The sequence below is a fragment of the Phyllostomus hastatus genome, unplaced genomic scaffold (genome assembly GCF_019186645.2).
Source record: "Phyllostomus hastatus isolate PE091 unplaced genomic scaffold, TTU_PhHast_1.1 phas_contig_17, whole genome shotgun sequence".
Lineage (NCBI taxonomy): Eukaryota > Metazoa > Chordata > Mammalia > Chiroptera > Phyllostomidae > Phyllostomus > Phyllostomus hastatus.
This window is the reverse complement of record NW_025333664.1, coordinates 45,242,222-45,262,745: the sequence shown is the minus strand read 5'-3', so window position 1 is coordinate 45,262,745 and position 20,524 is coordinate 45,242,222. Positions and strand designations below refer to the sequence as shown.

Genomic DNA, 20,524 nt, shown 5'->3' with positions numbered 1-20,524 from the left:
AGGACCCGCAGCAGATACACTGCTGCAGGGAAAACACGGGTCTCAAAACTCCTCATTTGTTTGCTTTCCTTGAGTGCATATGAAAGTCTTTGTACAGGCCTCAAAACTGTGCCCTGCATCTCCCCCTCTTTCTAGTCAGGCTCATTAGTAATCACTCTGGGATCTATCTATTGAGTGTCAGTGAGTCTTACCAGACCCTCTAATAAAGACTGTACATGTTTTATTCCATTTAAACATTGCCATTCCTGTGGGGCCTTTTACCCTGAGGAAAATGTGCCTCACAAAGAAGTCAAGCCAATGCCTCTGCCACTTGACAGAGTGAGAGCTTGACTTCACTGTTTTCCCTGACATGAACCTTCAGACTCATTCAACCTGATACACGTGTGTGTACATATCACCACTTGTAACACGCATTTGCTTTTGAGGAGATTTGGTTCTACTGTATAAAATAAATCAGGATGTGGCTTGTGAGACAGGCAAAATGGTTAAGATGTGCTATGTGTAGATGATGACTAAGCAGCCTAACAGGCAGAATCCAGTTGTGTTCATCAGAGAGAAGCGGGACGTATCGAGTGCCTAAGTTGAACATAGAGGGTGACCTTGATGTTCATCGGGTATCCAATATATGAGATACACGCAAAACGCAATACTCAGAAAGTCTTCATTTGGCCACCCACTGAGTGATGCCATTCTGGCCCCATGTCTCCTCTCCCCAGGAAACTTAAACCACATATGGGGCTGTGCAGGAGACTGCACAGCATGCCCAGCTCTGCAAGGGCAAGGCAGACCCACCTGTGTATGTTACTGACCTGTCGGGCCACTTTGCTCAAACCTCTACTGTGGGCTTCATAGCCTTTATCAGCAGGAGGCTGACATAGCAGAGAACATGGCCCACCCAGGGTCCGCCTTTGCCCCACTTGCCCCATATCTTAAGTGTATTAACATACTCCTTCTCATCACCTTGCTTCTTGGTCAGTGACATACACTGATTTGATACACATGTGACTTGAGCAGCAACTTTGGCCTGTGAGTCTTTCTGCTCTGAGATCTCTGAAGTAAGTGGCCCGGGGCACTCTTGGAGGCCACCCTGGCATTACTATCATCTCCACTCAGCACAGCTACACCCAGACCCACCTCAGAACCAAACTCTTCACCGGTTCCCTGCTTGCTGAGCTTTGAGCTGGGTGGCCTGGTCCATGGGTGGAATCCTTCTCTTTCCTGAGGTCTTCAGCTCTGACCACCTCTTACCTTGTGGGCCACTCTGGGTCCCGCACACACTTAGTTCATGCCTGCACCTGGTCAGGGTATCAGCAGGACCTGAGCTCAGGGCTTCCCCTGCCCTCTGACTATACTCCCCAGCCAGGTGGTGACACGTATGGCTCCTTTGTGAGGTAAGCCCAGCCTTTCTGATGCTGCTCTAGTGAGCAACACCTCTGACAGGGGCCCCTCACGCCTCAGTTCACAGGCTCTCCAAGAGCCACCAGTGTCTGCCCCCATGCAGAATTTCTCACTCTTGTTTCAAGCCCCCTGACCTTCTAAACTCCTGGTCCTTAGACTAAACCAGCTAGAGCAGAAAGCACCTCCACAGCCATTTCTGTCAGGGCCTTGTTATATGATTTAATGATCTTAGAGGCAGGAAGAGGCACCAAACATCCAGGCTCAGGGAATCTGGGACTGAGAGGCCCTAGGGAGGAGAGGTCCTCGGTGGCACCTGGGCCGAAAAGCTGGGGCCCTACAGCTGGCAAAAGCTGTCACCAGAAATACCAACTAGAAGGTGTCAGCTGGCGTCAGCCATGCTGGCATGTTTCCAAGGTTCACCCATGTTGTAGCATGCATCGCTCCTTAATTTGCTTTTATTGCCAAGTATTATCCCATTGTGCACATAACACATTTCATTTATCCATTCATCAATTGGTGGACATCTGGGTCACTTCTGCATTTTGGCTACTATGAATAATACTGCTATGAACATTTGTGTTCAAGCTTCTGTGTGGACATATGTTTTTATTTATCTTGGGTATACACCTAAAGTGGAATTATTGGCTTACATGGTAACCCTATGTTTAACTTTTTTGAGGAACTACTAGATGATTTTCCAAAGTGGCTACACCATTTTACAGCCCCTTCAGCAGTGTATGAGGGTTCCAATTTCTCTGCCTCCTTGACAACACTGATTATTATCTGTCTCTTTGATAGCCATTCTAGTGTGTGTGGAGTGAGACAAGTGGAAAGAATTTGACAAATGTGACACAGAACATTTTAATTTCCATAATATCAGAGAGCTATTACAAGAATTTTTTTAAGATTTTATTTATTTATTTTTAGAGAGGGAAGGGAGGGAGAGAGAGAGAGAGACATCAATGTGCGGTTGCTGGGGGCCGTGGCCTGCAACCCAGGCATGTACCCTGGATGGGAATCGAACCTGCGACACTTTGGTTCGCAGCCCATGCTCAATAGAAGTTTTTAATAAAAGGACAAAAATCCAATAGGAAACTTGGATAAAAGTCGCGAATACACAAACCGCAGAACAAAATGTGAGTATCTGTACTACACATGTAAAAATACACTTAACTTCCTCAACAATAAAAATTCAACTTAACCGGACAATGAAACTTCAATGCTATCCTACACATTGGAAAAAAATTAACCCAGTAACAATGGCTTCTAAGTAAGGTTCTTTCATCAACATTGGCTGAGGGGGAATCCAACAGTTTTTGTTCACAATGGTTTAGCAATCTCCATTGAACATTTGAAGGTTACATATTCCTTAACACGATGTTCTACATCTAGGGTTGTATCCCACATAAATATTTGCCTGTGTGCACAAAGTTGACTGAAAAATAATTTCTTTTCAATAGTGAGACAATATTTCTAAGAGTAAAAAAAAAAGGAAATTAGCCCAAATATGTCTCGAAGTAGATTATTAAATTAGATATGTAATATCTTTGAAGTAGGATTTTAAAAATCAACAAAAGTGTGTGCTCATACTGACAAGGAAAGCTATCTGCTCTATATAAATTTTTTTATGTGAAATGTTAAAGGGACTTATCTAAGAAAAAGAAGATGATCAAAAATATGAACAGTAAAATGATAACAAGCTCACAACTATCAACAACTGAACCTAAAACAAAAACAGAAACAAACTAAGCAAACAACTAGAACAGGAACAGAATCACAGAAATGGAGATCACGTGGAGGGTTAGCAGTGGGGAAGGGGAGAGGGGGAGAAGGAGGGAAAACGTACAGGGAATAAGCAGAGAAACACTAAGTAGAGAAACACTAAGCAGAGAAAGATCCCGATTTGTTGAGAATAAAGATAATGGTTTATTAAGCTCAAATAAAATAAAATTTGGAGCTTTTGAACCATTCACAAGCTTGTGCTTGCAGAATGAGATTACACAGGAATGCCACTTCTTTAAAAGTATGTTTTATTGATTACGCTATTACAGTTGTCCCATTTTTTTCCCTCCCCTTTATGTCCCTCTGCCCTGTACGCCCCCTCCCTCAAGCATCCCCCACCCCTTTGTTCATGTCCATAGGTCGTACATATAAGTCCTTTGGCTTCTCCACTTCCTATACTATTCTTAACCTCCCCCTGTCTATTTTGCACCTACCATTTCTGCTGCTTATTCCTCTGCCTTTTCCCCCATTCTCCCCTCTCCCCTTCCCCCACTGCTAAGCCTCCATGTGATCTCCATTTCTGTGATTCTGTTCCTGTTCTAGTTGTTTGCTTAGTTTGTTTCTGTTTTTTGTTTTAGGTTCAGTTGTTGGTAGTTGTGAGTTTGTTATCATTTTACTGTTCATATTTTTGATCATCTTCTTTTTTTCAGATAAGTCCCTTTAACATTTCACATAATAAGGACTAGGTGATGATGAACTCCTTGCACTTGACATTATCTGGGAAGCACTTTATCTGCCCTCCCTCCCATTCCGAATGATAGCTTTGCTGGATAGAGTAATCTTGGATGTAGGTCCTTGCCTTTCATGACTTTGAATACTTCTTTCCAGCCTCTTCTTGCCTGCAAGGTTCTTTTTTGAGAAGTCAGTTGGTAGTGTTATGGGAACTCCTTTGCAGGTAACGGTCTCCTTTCCTCTTGTTGCTTTTAAGATTCCCCCCTTATGTTCAGTCTTGGCTAAAGTAATTCTGATGTGCCTTGGTGTGTGCTTCCTTGGGCCCAACCTCTTTGGGACTCTTGAAGATCCCTGGAAGTCTATTTTCCTTTGCCAGATTGGGAAAGTTCTCTTTCATTATTTTTTTTTCAAATACATTTCCAGTTTCTTGCTCTTCATCCCCTTCTCCTTCTGGCACCCCTATGATTTGGATGTTGGGACATTTAAACTTGTCCTGGAGGTTCCTAAGTCTCTCCTCATTTTTTTGAATTCTTGTTTCTTCACTCTGTTCTGGTTGAAAGCTTTTTTCTTCCTTCCCCAAATCATTGATTTGAGCCTTGGTTTCTTTCCCTTCACTGTTGGTTCCCTGTACATTTTTATTTCACTTTGCATAGCCTTCATTTTTTCCTCTATTTTGTGAGCATACTCAACCATTTCTGTGAGCAACACTGATTTACCAGTGTTTGAACTTCGCATCTGAAAAGTCGGCTAACTCTTCATCATCTAGTTCTGTTTTTAAAGCTTTGATCTGTTCTTTCATTTGGGATACATACATACATAGATATAGATGATATAGATATAAATGATAGGTAGATATAGATATAGATATAGATGATATAGATATAGATGATAGATATAGATGATATATAGATAGATATAGATATAGATATAGATATAGATATAGATATAGATATAGATATAGATGATATAGATAGATTGGTCTTGGCATGCCTGTCCCATTTAAGGAGCGGAAACCTAGGTATTCATCAGGGTGAGGCAACCCACTCACTGTGTTGTGGAGCTGCATGTGGGGGGAGGGGGTCCAAGAGGGAACAATGTGGCTTGTTTGGCTCTCGGCCAGCTTTCAGTCACTTCCCCCAGTACCCACAAGCAGATTGGGCCCTTCTGGTGCTGATTCCCTGGTGTGTGGGCTTGTGTACATTTTTAGGACCCTCTGGGTCTCTCCAACGAACTCTCCTGTGAGGCTGGGAGTTTCTCCCATGGCTGCAACACCCACAGGTTTTTACAGACAGAAGTTTTGGGGCTTTATTTCCCCACGCTGGAACCCTGGGTTGCACCATCTGTCCTGCTCCCCAGTTGTTCCTCCTGGTTTCTCTGCGCACAAATGTGGGACCACCCAGTCTGCTAGCCACCACCTTGCCCACCCAGTCCTCCAGCTTCTGCTTTGCCACACCTCTCCACCCCCGGCTGCTGGTCTCCAACCCTCCTGCCAGTCTGAATGAATGTTTCTTCTTTAACTCCTTGGTTGTCAGACTTCCATACAGTTCAATTTTCTGGCAGTTCTAGTCATTTTTTTGTTTTTTAAATTTCTTATTGTCCTTCTTTTGGTTGTGTGAAGAGGCAAAGTGTATCTACCTATGCTTCCATCTTGGATGGAAGTCTGAAATGTACTTTCTAAGTTAATTATTTCTGTAATACTCTACCTCTTAATAAATATAATTAATTTTATAAAAATTTTGAAGTCTCAAAGTAGAAGTCAAATGTAGAGAAGACCTTCAGATGATGAACAGCAAGTTCTCACCCCTACTCTTTACCACTTGCTTCCATTCCCCAGGGCTCATGAAAGATATTATGGGTCCTTGATATGAGGATTTAGTTCACATGCTAGCTCTTTATCTTTTCGCCTTCGCCTTCTCCTTTTTTTCTCCTCTTCCTCTTCTCCTCCTCTTCTTCCTCCTCCTCCTCCTCCTCCTTCTTCTCTTTCTCCTTTCCTTCTGCTCCTTCTTATCTTTGTCCTTCTTCTTATGTTTACAGGGATGAATGGGTGGGTGAGTGGATGGATGGATGGATGAATGGATGGATGGACAGACATTTCACTAGTTATTTTTATAAGTTTAACAAATATAATTAACTTTCTATTTCTGAGTCATCACCTCCTAGGAGTTCATTTGGAACTTTTCTCTGTGGCATGTTGGAAACCAGGCCTTTTCCATCACCCCTTTTATAATTATGTCCCACCATCTGTTATCCATATCCTTCTTTGTCCCCCTCCTCTCACAATTATACTTTGCCCATTGGGTGACCCCCAAAAAATGAAAACTAAAAAACAGTTGCTTAAACATGAAGGTCTAGAAGACTAGCATTTTAAGGTTTCTAATTTTTTTTAAATGTGATTATCTGTATAAATGGCAGATGGTGGATTGGAAAGCATCAAGAGTGGTGAAGGTGGGGTGCCCAGTTCAAAGGCTATTGGAATACTGCATATGTGAGAAGGTGGCTGCTGCTGCGGTATAAGCAAGACAGAGGGGAAAGTAAGTCATGTCCAAAGCCATAGGCTGGTTTAACTAACCTGGCCTGGAGAAGGAGGAGTAAAAAGTCAAAGGTGACCCCAGATAAGTGGCTTAACCAGCAGGTGGTGGTGACATGTGCTAGAATGGGGAATGGAGAAAAAAGCAGGCTTGGGCAGGAAATGTGTAGAGTTGAATCAGGGGCAAATGGAGTGTCACCTGCCTGCAAGATACACCTGTCTCAGGTAGTTTTTATCCTACCCTCCTTTGCCAATCAATGTCTAGCCTGCCACCCCATTTTATATTCTATTAGCACTCACGAATACTGGAAATAGTCTTATTCATTTGCTTACTGCTCTGATGTCTGACCCCTCCCTCGTTCCCCATCATGTAAAATGGATCTTTCCACCTGTAATGGCTGAATAATGTCCCATAACTGATTTAGTCTATCCCTTATTCTGAACATGCATTATTTGTATCATTTGCTATTACTATCAGCTTACTGATTGGCATGTACCTTATTTCCATATGAAGGCCAGTGGAGCAGTCAGAGGAAGGTGAAAAGGGAAATCAAAGAAGGGGGGGGAGAAACAAAGAAGAAAGCAGGAAGAAAAGTAGAAATAAGAAGCTGGGTTTGAGAAGGGGCGAGGGGTCCCATGAGGGCCATGAGCTCTTGTAGGTGAAGACAGAGGATGAGGAACTCACACATCCCCTGTAGGTTCCAAGGTTTTGGATGTTCCTTGCCCCCTATCTGAGGTCAGGGAGACTGGGCTTTGCTCTTCATTCTCCTCCTCCTCTGAGCCCACAGTCAATTCCCAGTCTGGCTGGAGCCTGCTGAGATGGGTCCTGCAAACCTGCCCTGGGCTGTGGCGGACTCACCTGCCTGTCTCCCCTTCTAGCCTTCCCAGTTAGGAAGCATGTTGAAGCATGTTCTCTCATGTACTGTGACAGGTGCCTGCAAAGATCTCCACTGCCAGTGGGGAGGTATCTGTGTTATCTGGTGGTTCTGTCCACTTTTGCTCTATTTTAAGGCATATGTGTAATTTGAGGTGCACTTGGGTTCAGAATTATTACATCTTCATAGTGGATCACTCCTTATTACATAAAGTAGTGGCTTTATTTAGGTTTCAAGAGGTATTTTTTGAGTCCTACTGTGCAGCCAGTTGTGCTCTAAGTATGGTGGTTAGGCTGTGCTCTACAGTGTGGAAGGTGGTGAGCACACCAGCTCAGGTAACTCATGTGGGTCCAGTGACTTAGTGTGCTTTTCACCACACTCTCTTGAATTCTCCAGGTGAATAATCATACAAAAAAAGGCCTTTTCTCCTCTTTTTATTGATTGTGTACCAGTTATTCCATTTTCTTGACTCATTGCATTTTCCAATATGTTCCAGGCCAGCATCCTTTCTCATTCCTGAGACCTAGTTTTGTCTATCTAGTCACATATTTCTTACTCATTTGTTTTACAGTTATAAACATTATATTTCTAAGTGTTGGTTGCTTGACAATATGAAATTACCTGCCTCTGAGTGAGAGCACTTAATCCACTCACATTTTCTGATCACTGATCCACACACTTTAAATGTAAGACAGCCCATTTATTTTCTTTACTTTTAATCATGAATTTAAGTAGTTCCTTATCATGGTTATTTTTACTGGTTTTATGTGTCAATAAATATAACTTCTAAGGAATGAGAAATGGGAGATCTCTTGGATTCTCCAGGCAAGGCCAGAGTAAACACAAAGGGTTCTTATGAGTGAAAGTGGAAGGCAAGAGGATGAGAAGATGTGACAGAAGACAGAGGTGAGAGAGAGGTTTATCTGAGAATGAAAGAACCACAGCAGGATGCAGGTGACCTCTAAAAAATGGAAAAGACAAAGAAATGGATTCTCCTCTAGAGGCTCCAGAAGGAATAAAGCCCTGCCCATCCATTTTAGACTCCTGACCCCTAGAACTATAAGAAAATAAATACAAGTTCTTTTAAGCCAAAAAGAAATATAACTTTGCATATGCTTTCTGCTTCACCACTATTTTTATTGATAGCTCTGGCGTTGATTCAAACATCAGAAATTTAAAGAGGTTTTACTCATTCTGCTAACCCATCATTCTAACCAAGTCTAACAGCTTTTGTGGAAATCATTGTGTCTCTTTATAAGTAATTTAAAATTTTGACACATTTGTGGTGATTATATTGATTTAAATATAGTTGGTGCTGGCCACTTTGATAGCTGCTGCATCTGAGTTGAACTGAGCATTTTCTTGTATATTAAGGAGACCTTGTTATATTCTTTTTTGACTTTGTCTTTCAAACTGTTCTTTCTCAGCAAGGGGGACTCTTGTTAGCTGGAGAGTTCCCTCTCAGTGCTGAGCAATATGGGGCTGAGCAGTGGGGGGAGGGGTGATACATGGGGTAGGAGGTGCATGAGTGGTCTTCCTTCTCTTTTTGTGTGGTTACTGTCCAGTTTTTCTGTTCTGATGTGCTGCTGAAGTTTCTTCAGTGGCATATGTGTACTCTCAGAGCTGTTTCTGTTATGGAGAGCTGTCTTGCCATTGATCTTTGTAGGAGGATGGATTTCCAGGGTCTCCTGTACTGCTGTCTTGGAGCCATCACTCTGTAATTTTTTTTTCTTGATAGCCAAACATAATGTACCATAATGAACTGTGGTAATTCAGTGATGTAGTGGTGAGGTTTGGGGGAGTGGAAGCATTCTATGGTTCTATGGTTAGGTCTCAGTCTTTTACTGAGCCTATGCCTCTGGACTGTGCACTTCACAAGTGTTTCAGGTTTTCTCCCTGCCCCCCTTAGGTTGGAAGAGATGCTAGAGACAGAGTTGAATATTTTGCTTCCCAAAATCAGTTAGACTCTAATAATAACCCAGCAGATTAGGATTTGGTTAATTAGTTTCCCCTTGAGGGCAGGTCTTGTCAAGAAGAGTAGCACCTCTAGCATATTTCAAAATGGTTCCTTCTCCCTTCCTCCCTCCAGAAGCCGGAGGGGAATTTTCTCAGACACTTATTATGGGAATCTCCTGTTGGTAAATCTTACAATATTGTGTCTCCCACCCCCACCATGATTGGGTTTCCAGGAACTTTTTACTCTCAGAGGTGTCTACTTTGAGATGACTCCGAGTTGTCTGCAATTCATCTAATTGATGAATTTTCTATCCCAGCTCTGGGTCCTGCAGTGGTTTCTGCTTGTCCCTGCTCTTGTAAGCCGCAGTTGGCCCTGTATACTCCATCTCTTTTCTTTTCTGTTTTTCTTTTTTCATTTTACAGGGAGAGAAAAGGAGGAAGGGAGGAAGAGTGAGGGGACATCGATTTGTTTTTTCACTCATTTGCTTGATTCTCATTGGTTGATTCTCATTTGTGACCTAACCAGCCCCAAACCCTGGCATACCTGGACAATGTTCTAACCTACTGAGCTACCCGAGAAGAGCTCTCTCTCATCTCATATGAGCCCAAGAAGAAATGTTGATTTGCCAGTCTGCTCAGCATTTTACTTGTTGTTAGGATGGAGTGGTGACTTATGAATTTCCAGGATGTTTTTCAGAACTGTTAAAAAAATATTAGCAATTAATTTGTAAACTTCCATACATTTTTTTTGGCTTAATCCCTTCACATTTTTTCAGCCCGAAACCCCTAACCCCTTTCCTCTGACAGCTATGAGTTTGTTTCTCTTTTGTTTATTTTGTTCATTAGATTTCACATATAAGTGAGATAGTATAGTATTTGTCTTTCTCTAGCTGCCTTATTTGACTTAGCATAACATTCCTCAGGTCCACCCATGTTGTAGCAAGCAGAAGGTAAAATTTTCCTCTTTTTTTTTTTTAACAGCTGAGTAGTATTCAGTTGTGTAAATGTACCATAGTTGTTTTACCCAGTCATCTACTGATGGGCACTTGGGTTGCTTCCAAATCTTGGCTATTGTAATAATGCTGCAATGAACATAGGTATGCATGTAGTCTTTTGAATTAGTGTTTTGAGTTTCTTTGGATACATACTCAGAAGTGAAATAGCTGGGTCATAAGTCAGTTCCATTTTTAATATCTGGGGTTAACTCCATACTGCTTTCCACAGTGGCTGTACCAATCTGCATTCCCACCAACAGTGCATGAGGGTTCCCTTTCTTCACATTCTTTCTTTTTTTTTAAAGATTTTATTTATTTAGCCCTGGCTGGTGTAGCTCAGTGGATTGAGCGTGGGCTGTGAACCAAAGTGTCACAGGTTCGATTCCCAGTCAGGGTACATACCTAGGTTGCAGCCCATGACCCCGAGCAACCACACATTGATGTTTCTCTCTCTCTCTCTCTCTTTCTCCCTCCCTTCCCTCTCTAAAAATAAATAAATAAAATCTTTTAAAAAAAGAAAAAAAGATTTTATTTATTTAGTTTTCAGACAGAGGGGAAGGGAGAGAAGAGAGAGAGAGAGACATCAATTTGAGGTTACCTCTTGCATGCTCCCCACTGGGGACCTGGTCCACAACCCAGGCATGTGCCCTAACTGGGAATCAAACCGGCGACCCTTTGGTTTGCAGGCCAGTGCTCAATCCACTGAGCCACACCAGCCAGTGTTGGCTTCTTCACATTCCTGCCAACAGTTGCTGTTGATTTATTGAAGATAGCCATTCTGACAGGTGTGAGGTGATATTTCGTTGTGATTTTAATTTGCATTTCTCTGATGATTAATGACCTTGAGCATCTTTTCATGTGTTTGTTAGCCATCCCTATGTCCTCTTTGGATAGGTGTCTATTCATGTCCTTTGCATATTTTTAAATTGGATTTTGTTTTAGCGTTGAGTTTTGTTAAGTTCTTTATAGATTTTGGATATTAACTCTTTAACAGATGTATCAGCAAATATATTCTCCCATTTGGCGTGTTGTGTTTTCATGTAGCTGATGGTTTCCTTTGCTATGTAAAAACTTTTTGGTTTGATGTAGTTCCATTAGTCTATTTTTTTATGGTCTCCCTTGCCCAGGAGATATATCAGAAAAAAAGTATTGCTGTGAGAAATGTCTGAGATTTTACTTCCTATGTTTTCTTCTATGATTTTTTTAGGTTTTTTAATTGCTTTTTGTTACATATTTATTAGAGACATCATTTATAGTTTATAAAAAATATTGGCTTCATATACTCAAAAATGTCCTGACAATGGTAATGAAAAAAACAGCTCCACCCACCCCCTTGGGTCCACACCAGCATTCAACCTAGATTGGTTTAATCTTGAAGTGTAATCCAATAAGACTGAAGACCAAACACTTCAGGTCCTGGACAAGATAATAAAATACTCATAAGCCTTCTGGGTCCTTGGATTGATTGACATCAACAAGGGAACCAATTTTTGATGTTGTGAAAGAAATGTGTTCATCTCCAATGACAATTTCAAGCTCCTGCTGGCCCACTCGGTCAGGAGGAGGCCACAAAGCGTCATCCTCTTTGGTAATTTCACTGTCATCAATTATTCTCTTCAGTTCCTCCATCACACTTTTATGTACGTAAGCCTCTTTTCTGATCATGACATCATTTTTATAATTGCTGTTGTTGGCATATCGCAATTTCCCATCTGGTCGGAACTCAACTTCCAGGAATTCGTGGCCGAACTTGCCGTTGTGACCCACGTAGTAAGGCAAATAAAAGTCACTCTCCATGGCTCGCGAAGGGCCACCGAGACCGAACTTTAGTAGCAAACTGTATCGCCGCCATACGCGCCTGATTTTTAAGGTTTTGAGTTTGACATTTAATTCTTTAATCCATTTTGTGTGTATTGTGTATAGTGCAAGGAGGTGGACTATACTTTTTTGCACTTATCTGTTTAATTTTCCCAACACCATTTTTTAATAGACTATGTGTCATGATTCCATTGTATGTTCTTGCCTCCTTTCCCAGATATTAATTGACCATAAAGGCATGGGTTTATTTCTGGGCCCTCTATTCTGTTCCTTTGATCTATATGTCTGTTTTCATACCAGTACCATGCTGTTTGGATTATTATGGCCTTGTACTATATTTTGATATTATGTAGTGTGATTCCTCCATCCTTTTTCTCAATATTACTGCAGCTATTCAGGTTCTTTTCTGGTTTCACATACATTTGGGTGATATTTATTCTAGTTCTATGAAATACAACATTGGTGTTTTGATAGAAATTGCCTAGAATCTATAGATTGCTTTGGGTAGTATGGACATTTAAAGGATGCTATTTCTTCCCGTCCATAAATATGGCATATGCTTTCGGTTATTTGGATCTTTTTCAGTTACTCGGTGACTTATAGTTTTCTGAGTGCAAGAGTTTTAGATTCTTGGTTAAATTTATTCCAAGGCATTTTTTGAAGCATTGTAAATGGAATTGTTTGCTTCATTTCCTCTTCTGATAGTTCATTATTGGTGTATACAAAGGCAACTAATTTCTGGGTATTTACTTTGTACCCTGCTACTTTACTGAATTTATTTATCAGCCCTAGTAGTTTTCTGGTGGAGACTTTAGGGTTCTATATATACAGTATCATGTCTTCTACAAATAAAATGTTCCATGTGCACTTGAAAGAATGTATATTCTGCTGCCTTGGGATAAAATGGTCTGAAAATGTCGATTAAATCCATCTGCTGTAGTGTGTCATTTAAGGCTGCTGCTTCCTTGTTGATTCTCTGTCTGGAAGATTTATCCATTGATGTCACTGGGCTTTTAAAGTCCCCTACTCTGACAGTATTACTGTCAGTCTCTTCCTTTACATCCATCTATATTTGCTTTGTATATCTAGATGCTGTTATGTTGAGTGAATAAATGTTTACAAGGCTTATCTTATATCCTCTTGTTAGATTACTCCCTTTGTCATTATCTTTTTCTCTTATTGTAATCTCTGTTTTAAAGTCTATTTTGTCTGAAATAAGTATTGCTACTCTAGCTTTCTTTATTTTTTTTTTCATTTGTGTGAAATATCTTCTTTCATCTCTTTACTTTCAGTATGTGTATCTGTGTTTCAGTCGGAAGCAGATCTCTCACAGACAGAATACATTTGGATTCATTTACTGAAGAATATTTTATTTTTAAAAATCAGTTATTTCAGTTACAGTTGACATATGTTATTATATTAGTTTCAGGTGTATCCTCAGTGATTAGACGTTACATAACTCACTAAGTGATCATCCCAATAAATCTCACACATCTGACACCATACACAGTTTTTAGAATATTATTGACAGTGATTCCTATGTTGTACTTTACAGCCCCATGACTATTCTGTAACAACCAATTCGTACTTCTTAATCCCTTCACTTTTTTTTCACCCATTCCCCTTCCAAACCCGCAGCCACCTGACAACTGTCAAAATGTCCTCTGTATTTTGAGTATCTTTCTGTTCTGCCTGTTTATTTTGTTTTTTAGATTCAATTGTTGATAGGTATGTATTTATTGCCACTTTATTGTTTATATTTTCATCTTTTTTCCTCTTCTTCTCAAAGAAAGCTGTCTACCTTCCATATAATACTGGTTTTGGCGTAATGAAATCCTTTGGTTTCTCTTGCCTTGAAAGCTCTCCAATGCTAAAATGATAGCTTTGCTTGGTGATGTAATCTTGGCTGTAGGTCCTTGGTTTTGGTCACTTTGAATATTTTATGCCAATCCCTTCCAGCCTGCAAAGTTTTTGTTGGCCAATCAGCTGACGGTCTTTTTATATTTGTTGACACTATTACAGATGTTCCCCTCTTCCCCCCCCTTTTTGCTCCCTTTCACCCAACTCCACCAGCCTTCACCATATTGTTGTCTGTGCCCATGAGCTATGCACATGTGCATATGTGTTATCTGGTTAATCTCTTCCAGTTTCCTTCACCCCCCTCCCCTCTGAGATTTGTCAATCTGTTCCATGTATTCATGCCTCTGGTTTTATTTTGTTCATTAGATTCCACATTTAAGTGAGATCATATGGTATTTGCCTTTCTCCGAATGACTTATTTTCCTTATGTAATAATCTCCATGTCCATCTATGTTGTCGCAGAGGGTAAGAGTTCTTCCTTTTTTACAGCCATGTAGCATTCCATTTTGTAAATATATTGCATCTTTTTTATCCACTCATCTACTGATGGGCACCTGGGCTTTGTCCAGATGTTGGCTATTATAAGCAACACTGCTATGAACATAGAGGTGTATATATTCTTTCTGATTGATGTATTTGGATTCTTAGGATATATTCCCAAAAGTGGGATTGCTGAATCAAACAGAAATTATGTTTTCATTTTTTGAAGAAATTCCAAACAGATTTCCACAGCGGCATTCCCACCAGCATTGCACACAGGCTTCATTTTATCCACATCCTCGCCAGTATTTGTTGTTTGTTGATTTATTAAAGGTAGCCATTCTGGCAATTGTGAGGTGATAGCTCATAGTAGTTTTAATGTTCATCTCTCTGGTGATTAGTGACATTGAGCATTGTTTCACATGTCTACTGGCCATTTGTATGTCCTCTTTGGAGAAGTGTCTATTTAGATCCTTTGCCCAAGTTTTAATTGGATTAATTTTCTTCCTTGTGTTGAGTTGTATATGTTCTTCATATATTTTGAAAATTAACTCCTTATCTGATATATCACTGGCACATATGTTCTCCCACACAGTGGATTTCCTTTTTATTTTGTTGATGGTTTCCTTTGCTGTGCAGACGCTATTTAGTTTGATGTAGTCCATTTCTTTATTTTCTCTTTTGTTTCTCTTGCCCTAGGAAATACATTGGCAAACATATTGCTATGCGAGATGTCTGAGACTATAGTGCCTATGGTTTCTTCTATGAATTTTATGGTTTTGTGACTTACATTTGAGTCTTTCATCCATTTTGAGTTTATTCATGTGTATGATGCAAGATGGTAGTCTATTTTCATTGTTTTTGCATGTACGAGTCCAATTTTCCCCAACATCATTTTTTGAAGAGACTATGTTTACTCCATCATATGTCATTGCCTCCTTTCTGAAATATTAATTGACTATAAAGATGTGGGTTGATTTCTGGGCTCTCTATTCTGTTCCATTGGTCTATATGCTTGTTCTTGTGCCAGTACCAGGCTGGTTTGATTACAGTGGTTTTGTAGTATAGTTTGATATTAGGTATTGTGATCTCTCCAATTTTGTTCTTCTTTCTCAACATTTCTGAGGCTATCTGTGGTCTTTTGCATTTCCATGTAGGTTTTTGCAATATTTGTTTGAGATCTGTGAAACAGGCCATTGATATTTTAATAAGAATAACACTGAATCTATAAATTGCTGTGATAGCATGGACATTCTAATGACGTTAATTCTTTCAATTCATGAACACAGTATATGCTTTCACTTGGTGTGCCTTTTTTCTGCTTCTTTCTTCAGTGTCCTATAGCCTTATGAGTACAGGTCTCTTACCTCCTTGGTTAAATTTATTCCTAGGTAGCTTTTTTTTTTTTCCTGGAATGGTATATGGGATTGTTTTCTTAGTTTTTCTTTCTGAGAGTTTATTATTGGTATATAAAATTGCCAATGATTTTAGATGTTACATTGTTATCTTGCTAGTTCACTAAATTCATTTCTTAATTTAAATCCAGGAGTTTTTTAGTGTGGTCTTTAGGGTTTTCTGCATAAATGATCATGTCTCGGTGAATAAAGACAATCTTACTTCCCTCTTTCTAATTTGAAAGCCATTTGCTTCTCCTTCTTGTCTGATTGTTGTGACTAAGACTTGCAGTACTATGTTGAGTAGTAGGAGTGGTGAAAGCAAACATCCCATGTTGTTCCTGATCTTAAGAGAAACACTTAGCTTTGCCCATTAAGTATTATGTTGGCTGTGTGTTTGTCATATGTGGCCTTTACTGTGTTGAGCTATGATCTCTCTACTCCCACTTTGCTGAGAGTTTTTATCATAAATGGTTGCTGAAATTTATTGAATGCATCTACTTGTGTGTTCATGTGATTTGTTTGTGTGATGGGTCACATTTATTGATTTGCAAATATAGTATTGTACCAGCTTTGCATCCCCATAATAAATGACACTTGGCCATGTTGTATGAACTTTTTAATGTATTGCTTTATCCGTTTTGGTATTTTTCCCTAATAGTGAATAACAGATTCAAATGACAGTGAAATATTCATAAGGTAATCAAAGAGTTTAGACAAATATAGGAACATCTAGTATATCTAGAGAGAAGCAAACAAATTAGGATGTATAATGACCTTTAATGAGATTAAATTGGAATTTCATAGAGGGTTTTTGTTTTGTTTTGTTTTTGTTTTAGTTTTGCCCTGGCTGGTATGGCTCAATGGATTGAGTGCTGGCCTGTGAACCAAAGGCGGGGCATACGCCTGGGTTGTGGGCCAGGTCTCCAGTGCGGGGCATGTGAGAGGCAACCAAACATTGATGTTTCTGTCCTTCTCTTTCTCCCTCACTTCTCATCTCTCTAAAAATAAACAAATAAGATCTTCTTTTTAAAAAAGATACTTTTTGTTATTGTTTTTCAAGTACAGTTGTCTCCACTTAGCTGCCACCACTTTCCCCTGCCCCACCCACCCCCACCTCCTACCCTCAATCGTAGCCCCTTTTGGCTTTGTCCATGGCTCCTTTATACATGTTCCTTGATGACCCTTCACCTTCTTTTCCCCATTATCACCGTCCCTCCTACCCTCTGGTTACTGTTCATTTGTTCTTCATTTCAATATCTCTGGTTATAGTTTTCTTGCTTGTTTGTTTCATTGATTAGGTTCCACTTTAGGTGAGATTGTATGGTTTTTGTCTTTCACTGCCAGGCTTATTTCACTTAGCATCATGCTCTCCAGATCCATCCATGCTGTTGTGAAGGGCAGGAGTAGTTTCTTTCTTTCTGCTCTGTAGTCTTCCATTGTATAAATGTACCATAGCTTTTTGATCTGCTCATTTACTAATGGGCACTTGGGCTGTTTCCAGTAGTTAGCCATTGTGAAATGTGTTTCTATGAGCATTAGGGTGCATAGGTTCTTTAGAATTTATTTTTTGTTTGTTTGTTTGTTTGTTTAGGATTCTTAGGGTGTAATCCCAGCAGTGGAATAGCTGGGTCAAAAGGCAATTCCATTTTTAGTTTTTTGAAGAAATTCCATACTGTTTTCCACAGAGGCTGCACTGGTCTGCATTCCCACCAACAGTGCAGTAGGTTTAATAATTTTAAAAAAGACTTTGTTTGTTATTTTTAGAGAGGGGGAGGAAGGTAGAAAGAGAGGGAGAGAAACATCGATCCATTGCCTCTCACACACCCCCAACTGGGGACATGGCCCACAACCCAGGCATGTGTCCTGACTGCACATCAAACCTATGGCCTTCCAGTTCTCAGCCTGGCAGTCAATCCACTGAGCCACACCAGGCAGGACTAGTTTGCTAATATTTTGTTGAAGATCTTAGCATCTATGTTTATCATGGATATTGGCCTTCAACTTTCTTTCTTTATAGTGTCTTTATCCAATTTTGAAATTAGAATAATGCTGTTCTTGTAAAAAGGACACATGCCTGGGTCACATTCCCTTCTCTTGAATTTATTGAAATAGTTTGAGGAGAATAGGTATTAGTTCTTCTTTGGATGTTTGGTTAAATTTGCATGTGATGCCATTTGGTCCAGGACTTTTTGCTGGGAGTTTTTGCTTTGTTTTTGCTCCTCCGCCCCCCGCCCCCCCCACCGAGCTTTAATTTCTTTACTCATTATTGGTCTATTCAGCTTTTCTGATTCCTCCTCATCGAGTTTGAAAGATGGTATGTTCCTAAGAAATTCTCCCTCCTGCCTGGGTTTTCCAATTTGTTAGCATACAGTTGTTGATAGTATTTTCTTTCAGTCTTGTATTTCTGTGCTGTCCATTGTTATTTTGCCTCTTTTATTTCTGATTTTATTTATTTGGGTTCTCTATCTTTGCTTCTTGATGAGTCAGGCAAAAGGTTTATCAGTCTTGTTTACCTTGTCAAAGAAGGAACTCTTGGTTTCATTGATATTTTGTTTTTTAAGTCTCTAATATCATTTATTTCCACTCTGATCTTTATTGCGTATTTCTTTCCATCTACTTTGGGTTTTCTCTTTGTTCTTTTACTAATTCTTTTCAGTATAGCATTAGATTGTTTTGAGGGTTTTTTTTTCTTTGAGATTTTTTTTTCTTTTTTGAGGTAGGCCTGTAATGCTCTGAACTTTCCTCTAAGGAGTGCTTTCACTTTGTTCATGAATTTTGGGGGGTTTTTTTTGTTCATTTTTGTTTGTTTTCAGGTCATGTTTAATTTCTTCCTTCACCTTATTGGTAATCCATTCATTGTTTAATAGCATGCTATTTAGCCTCCATGTGTTTTTGAGGTTTTGTTTACTATAGTTGATTTCTAGTTTCATGTCACTGTGATCTGAGAAGAGGCTTTGATATGATTTCAATCTTCTTGAATTTCCTAAGACTTATTGTGTCTTAACATTTGGTCTATCTTTGAAAATGTTACCTTTGCACTTTGGAAAAATGTAAGTTCTGCTGCTTTGGGATAAAATGTTCTGTAAATATCAATTAAATATATTTGATGTAGTGAGTCATAAAAAGTCATTGTTTCCTTGTTTGTTCCTTGTTTGTTTTTTGTCTGTAAGATCTATCCACTGATGTCACTGGGGTGTTAAATCCCATAGTATGACTCTACTGCTGTCAATCTCTCCCTTAAGGTCTACCAAGAGAAGTGAGTGTGTGTGTGTGTGTGTGTGTGTGTGTGTGTGTGTGTGTGTGCATGCACCTACATTGGCTGCATATATGTTTACCAGGGTTGTATCATCTTGTTAGATAGATATACTCCCTTCAGTATTACATAGTGACCTTCTTTATTTCTTGTTATGGCCTGTGTTTTGAAGCCAATTTTTGTCAGCTGTACATATTGCTAGCCCAGCTTTTGTTTTGTTTTGTTTTCATTTGTTTGGAATATAATGTCCAACTCCTTACTTTCAGCCTGTGTGAATCTGTTGTTTTGACGTAGGTCACTTGTAGGCATATCCATTCAGCTACTCTGTGTCTTTGGACTGCAGCATTTAATCCATTTACATTTAAGGGTTTTTTTTGGGCAAATATTTATTGCCATTTTCATTTTTTATGCCTATATTCCTCCCTCTATTTCTTCTTACAGCAGTCTCTTTAATATTTGTTGCAATGCTTGTTTGATGGTAATGAACTACTTTAGCCTTTTTTTGTCTGAGGAGCTCTTTATTTCATCTTTAATTTTAAATTATAGACTTGCTGAAGACCTTGGCATCAGATCATTGCTTTTCATTACTTTGAATACTTCATGCTATTCCCTTCTGGGCTATAGCGTTTCTGTTGGGAAATCAGCTGACAGCCTTATGGGAACTCCCTTGTAGGTACCTGTCTCTCTCTTGCTGCCTTTAAGATTTTTTTCCTTGTCTTTAATCTTATGATGTGTTTTGGTGTGGGTCTCTTTGGGTTCATTTTGATTGAGAGTCACTGTGCTTTCTGAACATTTGTATTTTTTTTTTAATTTACCTGGTAAGGGAAGTATTCTGTCATTATTACTTCAAATAGGTTCCCTGTCCCTTCTCTTTCTTCTCCTTCTGGCACCCCTGTGATTTGGATATTGTTATGTTTCATGTTGTCCCAAAGATCCTTTAAACTATCTCCTGCTTTGTAATCCTTTTTTTTCCCTTTTGCTGCTGTGATTAAATGAATTTTACTATCTTTTCCTCCAGTTCACTGATTTGACCTTCTACTTCAACCAATCTACTGATTATTCCTCCCAGTGTATTCTTTATCTCAGGTAAGTTACTCTTCAGTTCCTATTGGTTATTATTCAGGGTTTCTATGTTTTTTTTTCATGTTGTTGAGCATTCTTATAAACATTACTTTGAACTTAGTTTCTGATAAGTTGCTTGTCTCCATTTTATGTAGCTCATTTTCTGGAGAACCCTCTTATTCTGTTATTTGGGGCCTGTTTCTATGTCTCTCCATTTTGGCTGTCCTGTGTTTGTGTCTATGTATTAAATAGGACTCCTGTGACTCCCAGATTTCGTGGGGTGATCTTCTGCGGTACATGTCTTTTGGGGCTCAGTGGGTGCAGTCTCCTTCACCTCCTGAGCTGGCTACTATAGGAAGGACACTTGTGTGGGTTATGTGGACAGTCCTGTTGTAACTGGTTCTTGATTGCTGCTGTCATGTTCATGGATGAGCTTGACCCTTGGAATG

The 20,524-nt window shown here is 39.7% G+C and overlaps 1 protein-coding gene across 1 annotated transcript; it reads right to left on the bottom strand.

The window, feature by feature from the left end:
- Positions 1-11,527: 11,527 nt before the first annotated feature.
- On the bottom strand, positions 11,528-12,002 carry LOC123815173 (protein mago nashi homolog). Its single transcript, XM_045833385.1, has one exon. It carries the CDS (start codon positions 12,000-12,002, stop codon positions 11,643-11,645), a length of 360 nt encoding a protein of 119 aa, XP_045689341.1. The 3' UTR covers positions 11,528-11,642.
- Between the last annotated feature and the right edge of the window lie 8,522 nt (positions 12,003-20,524).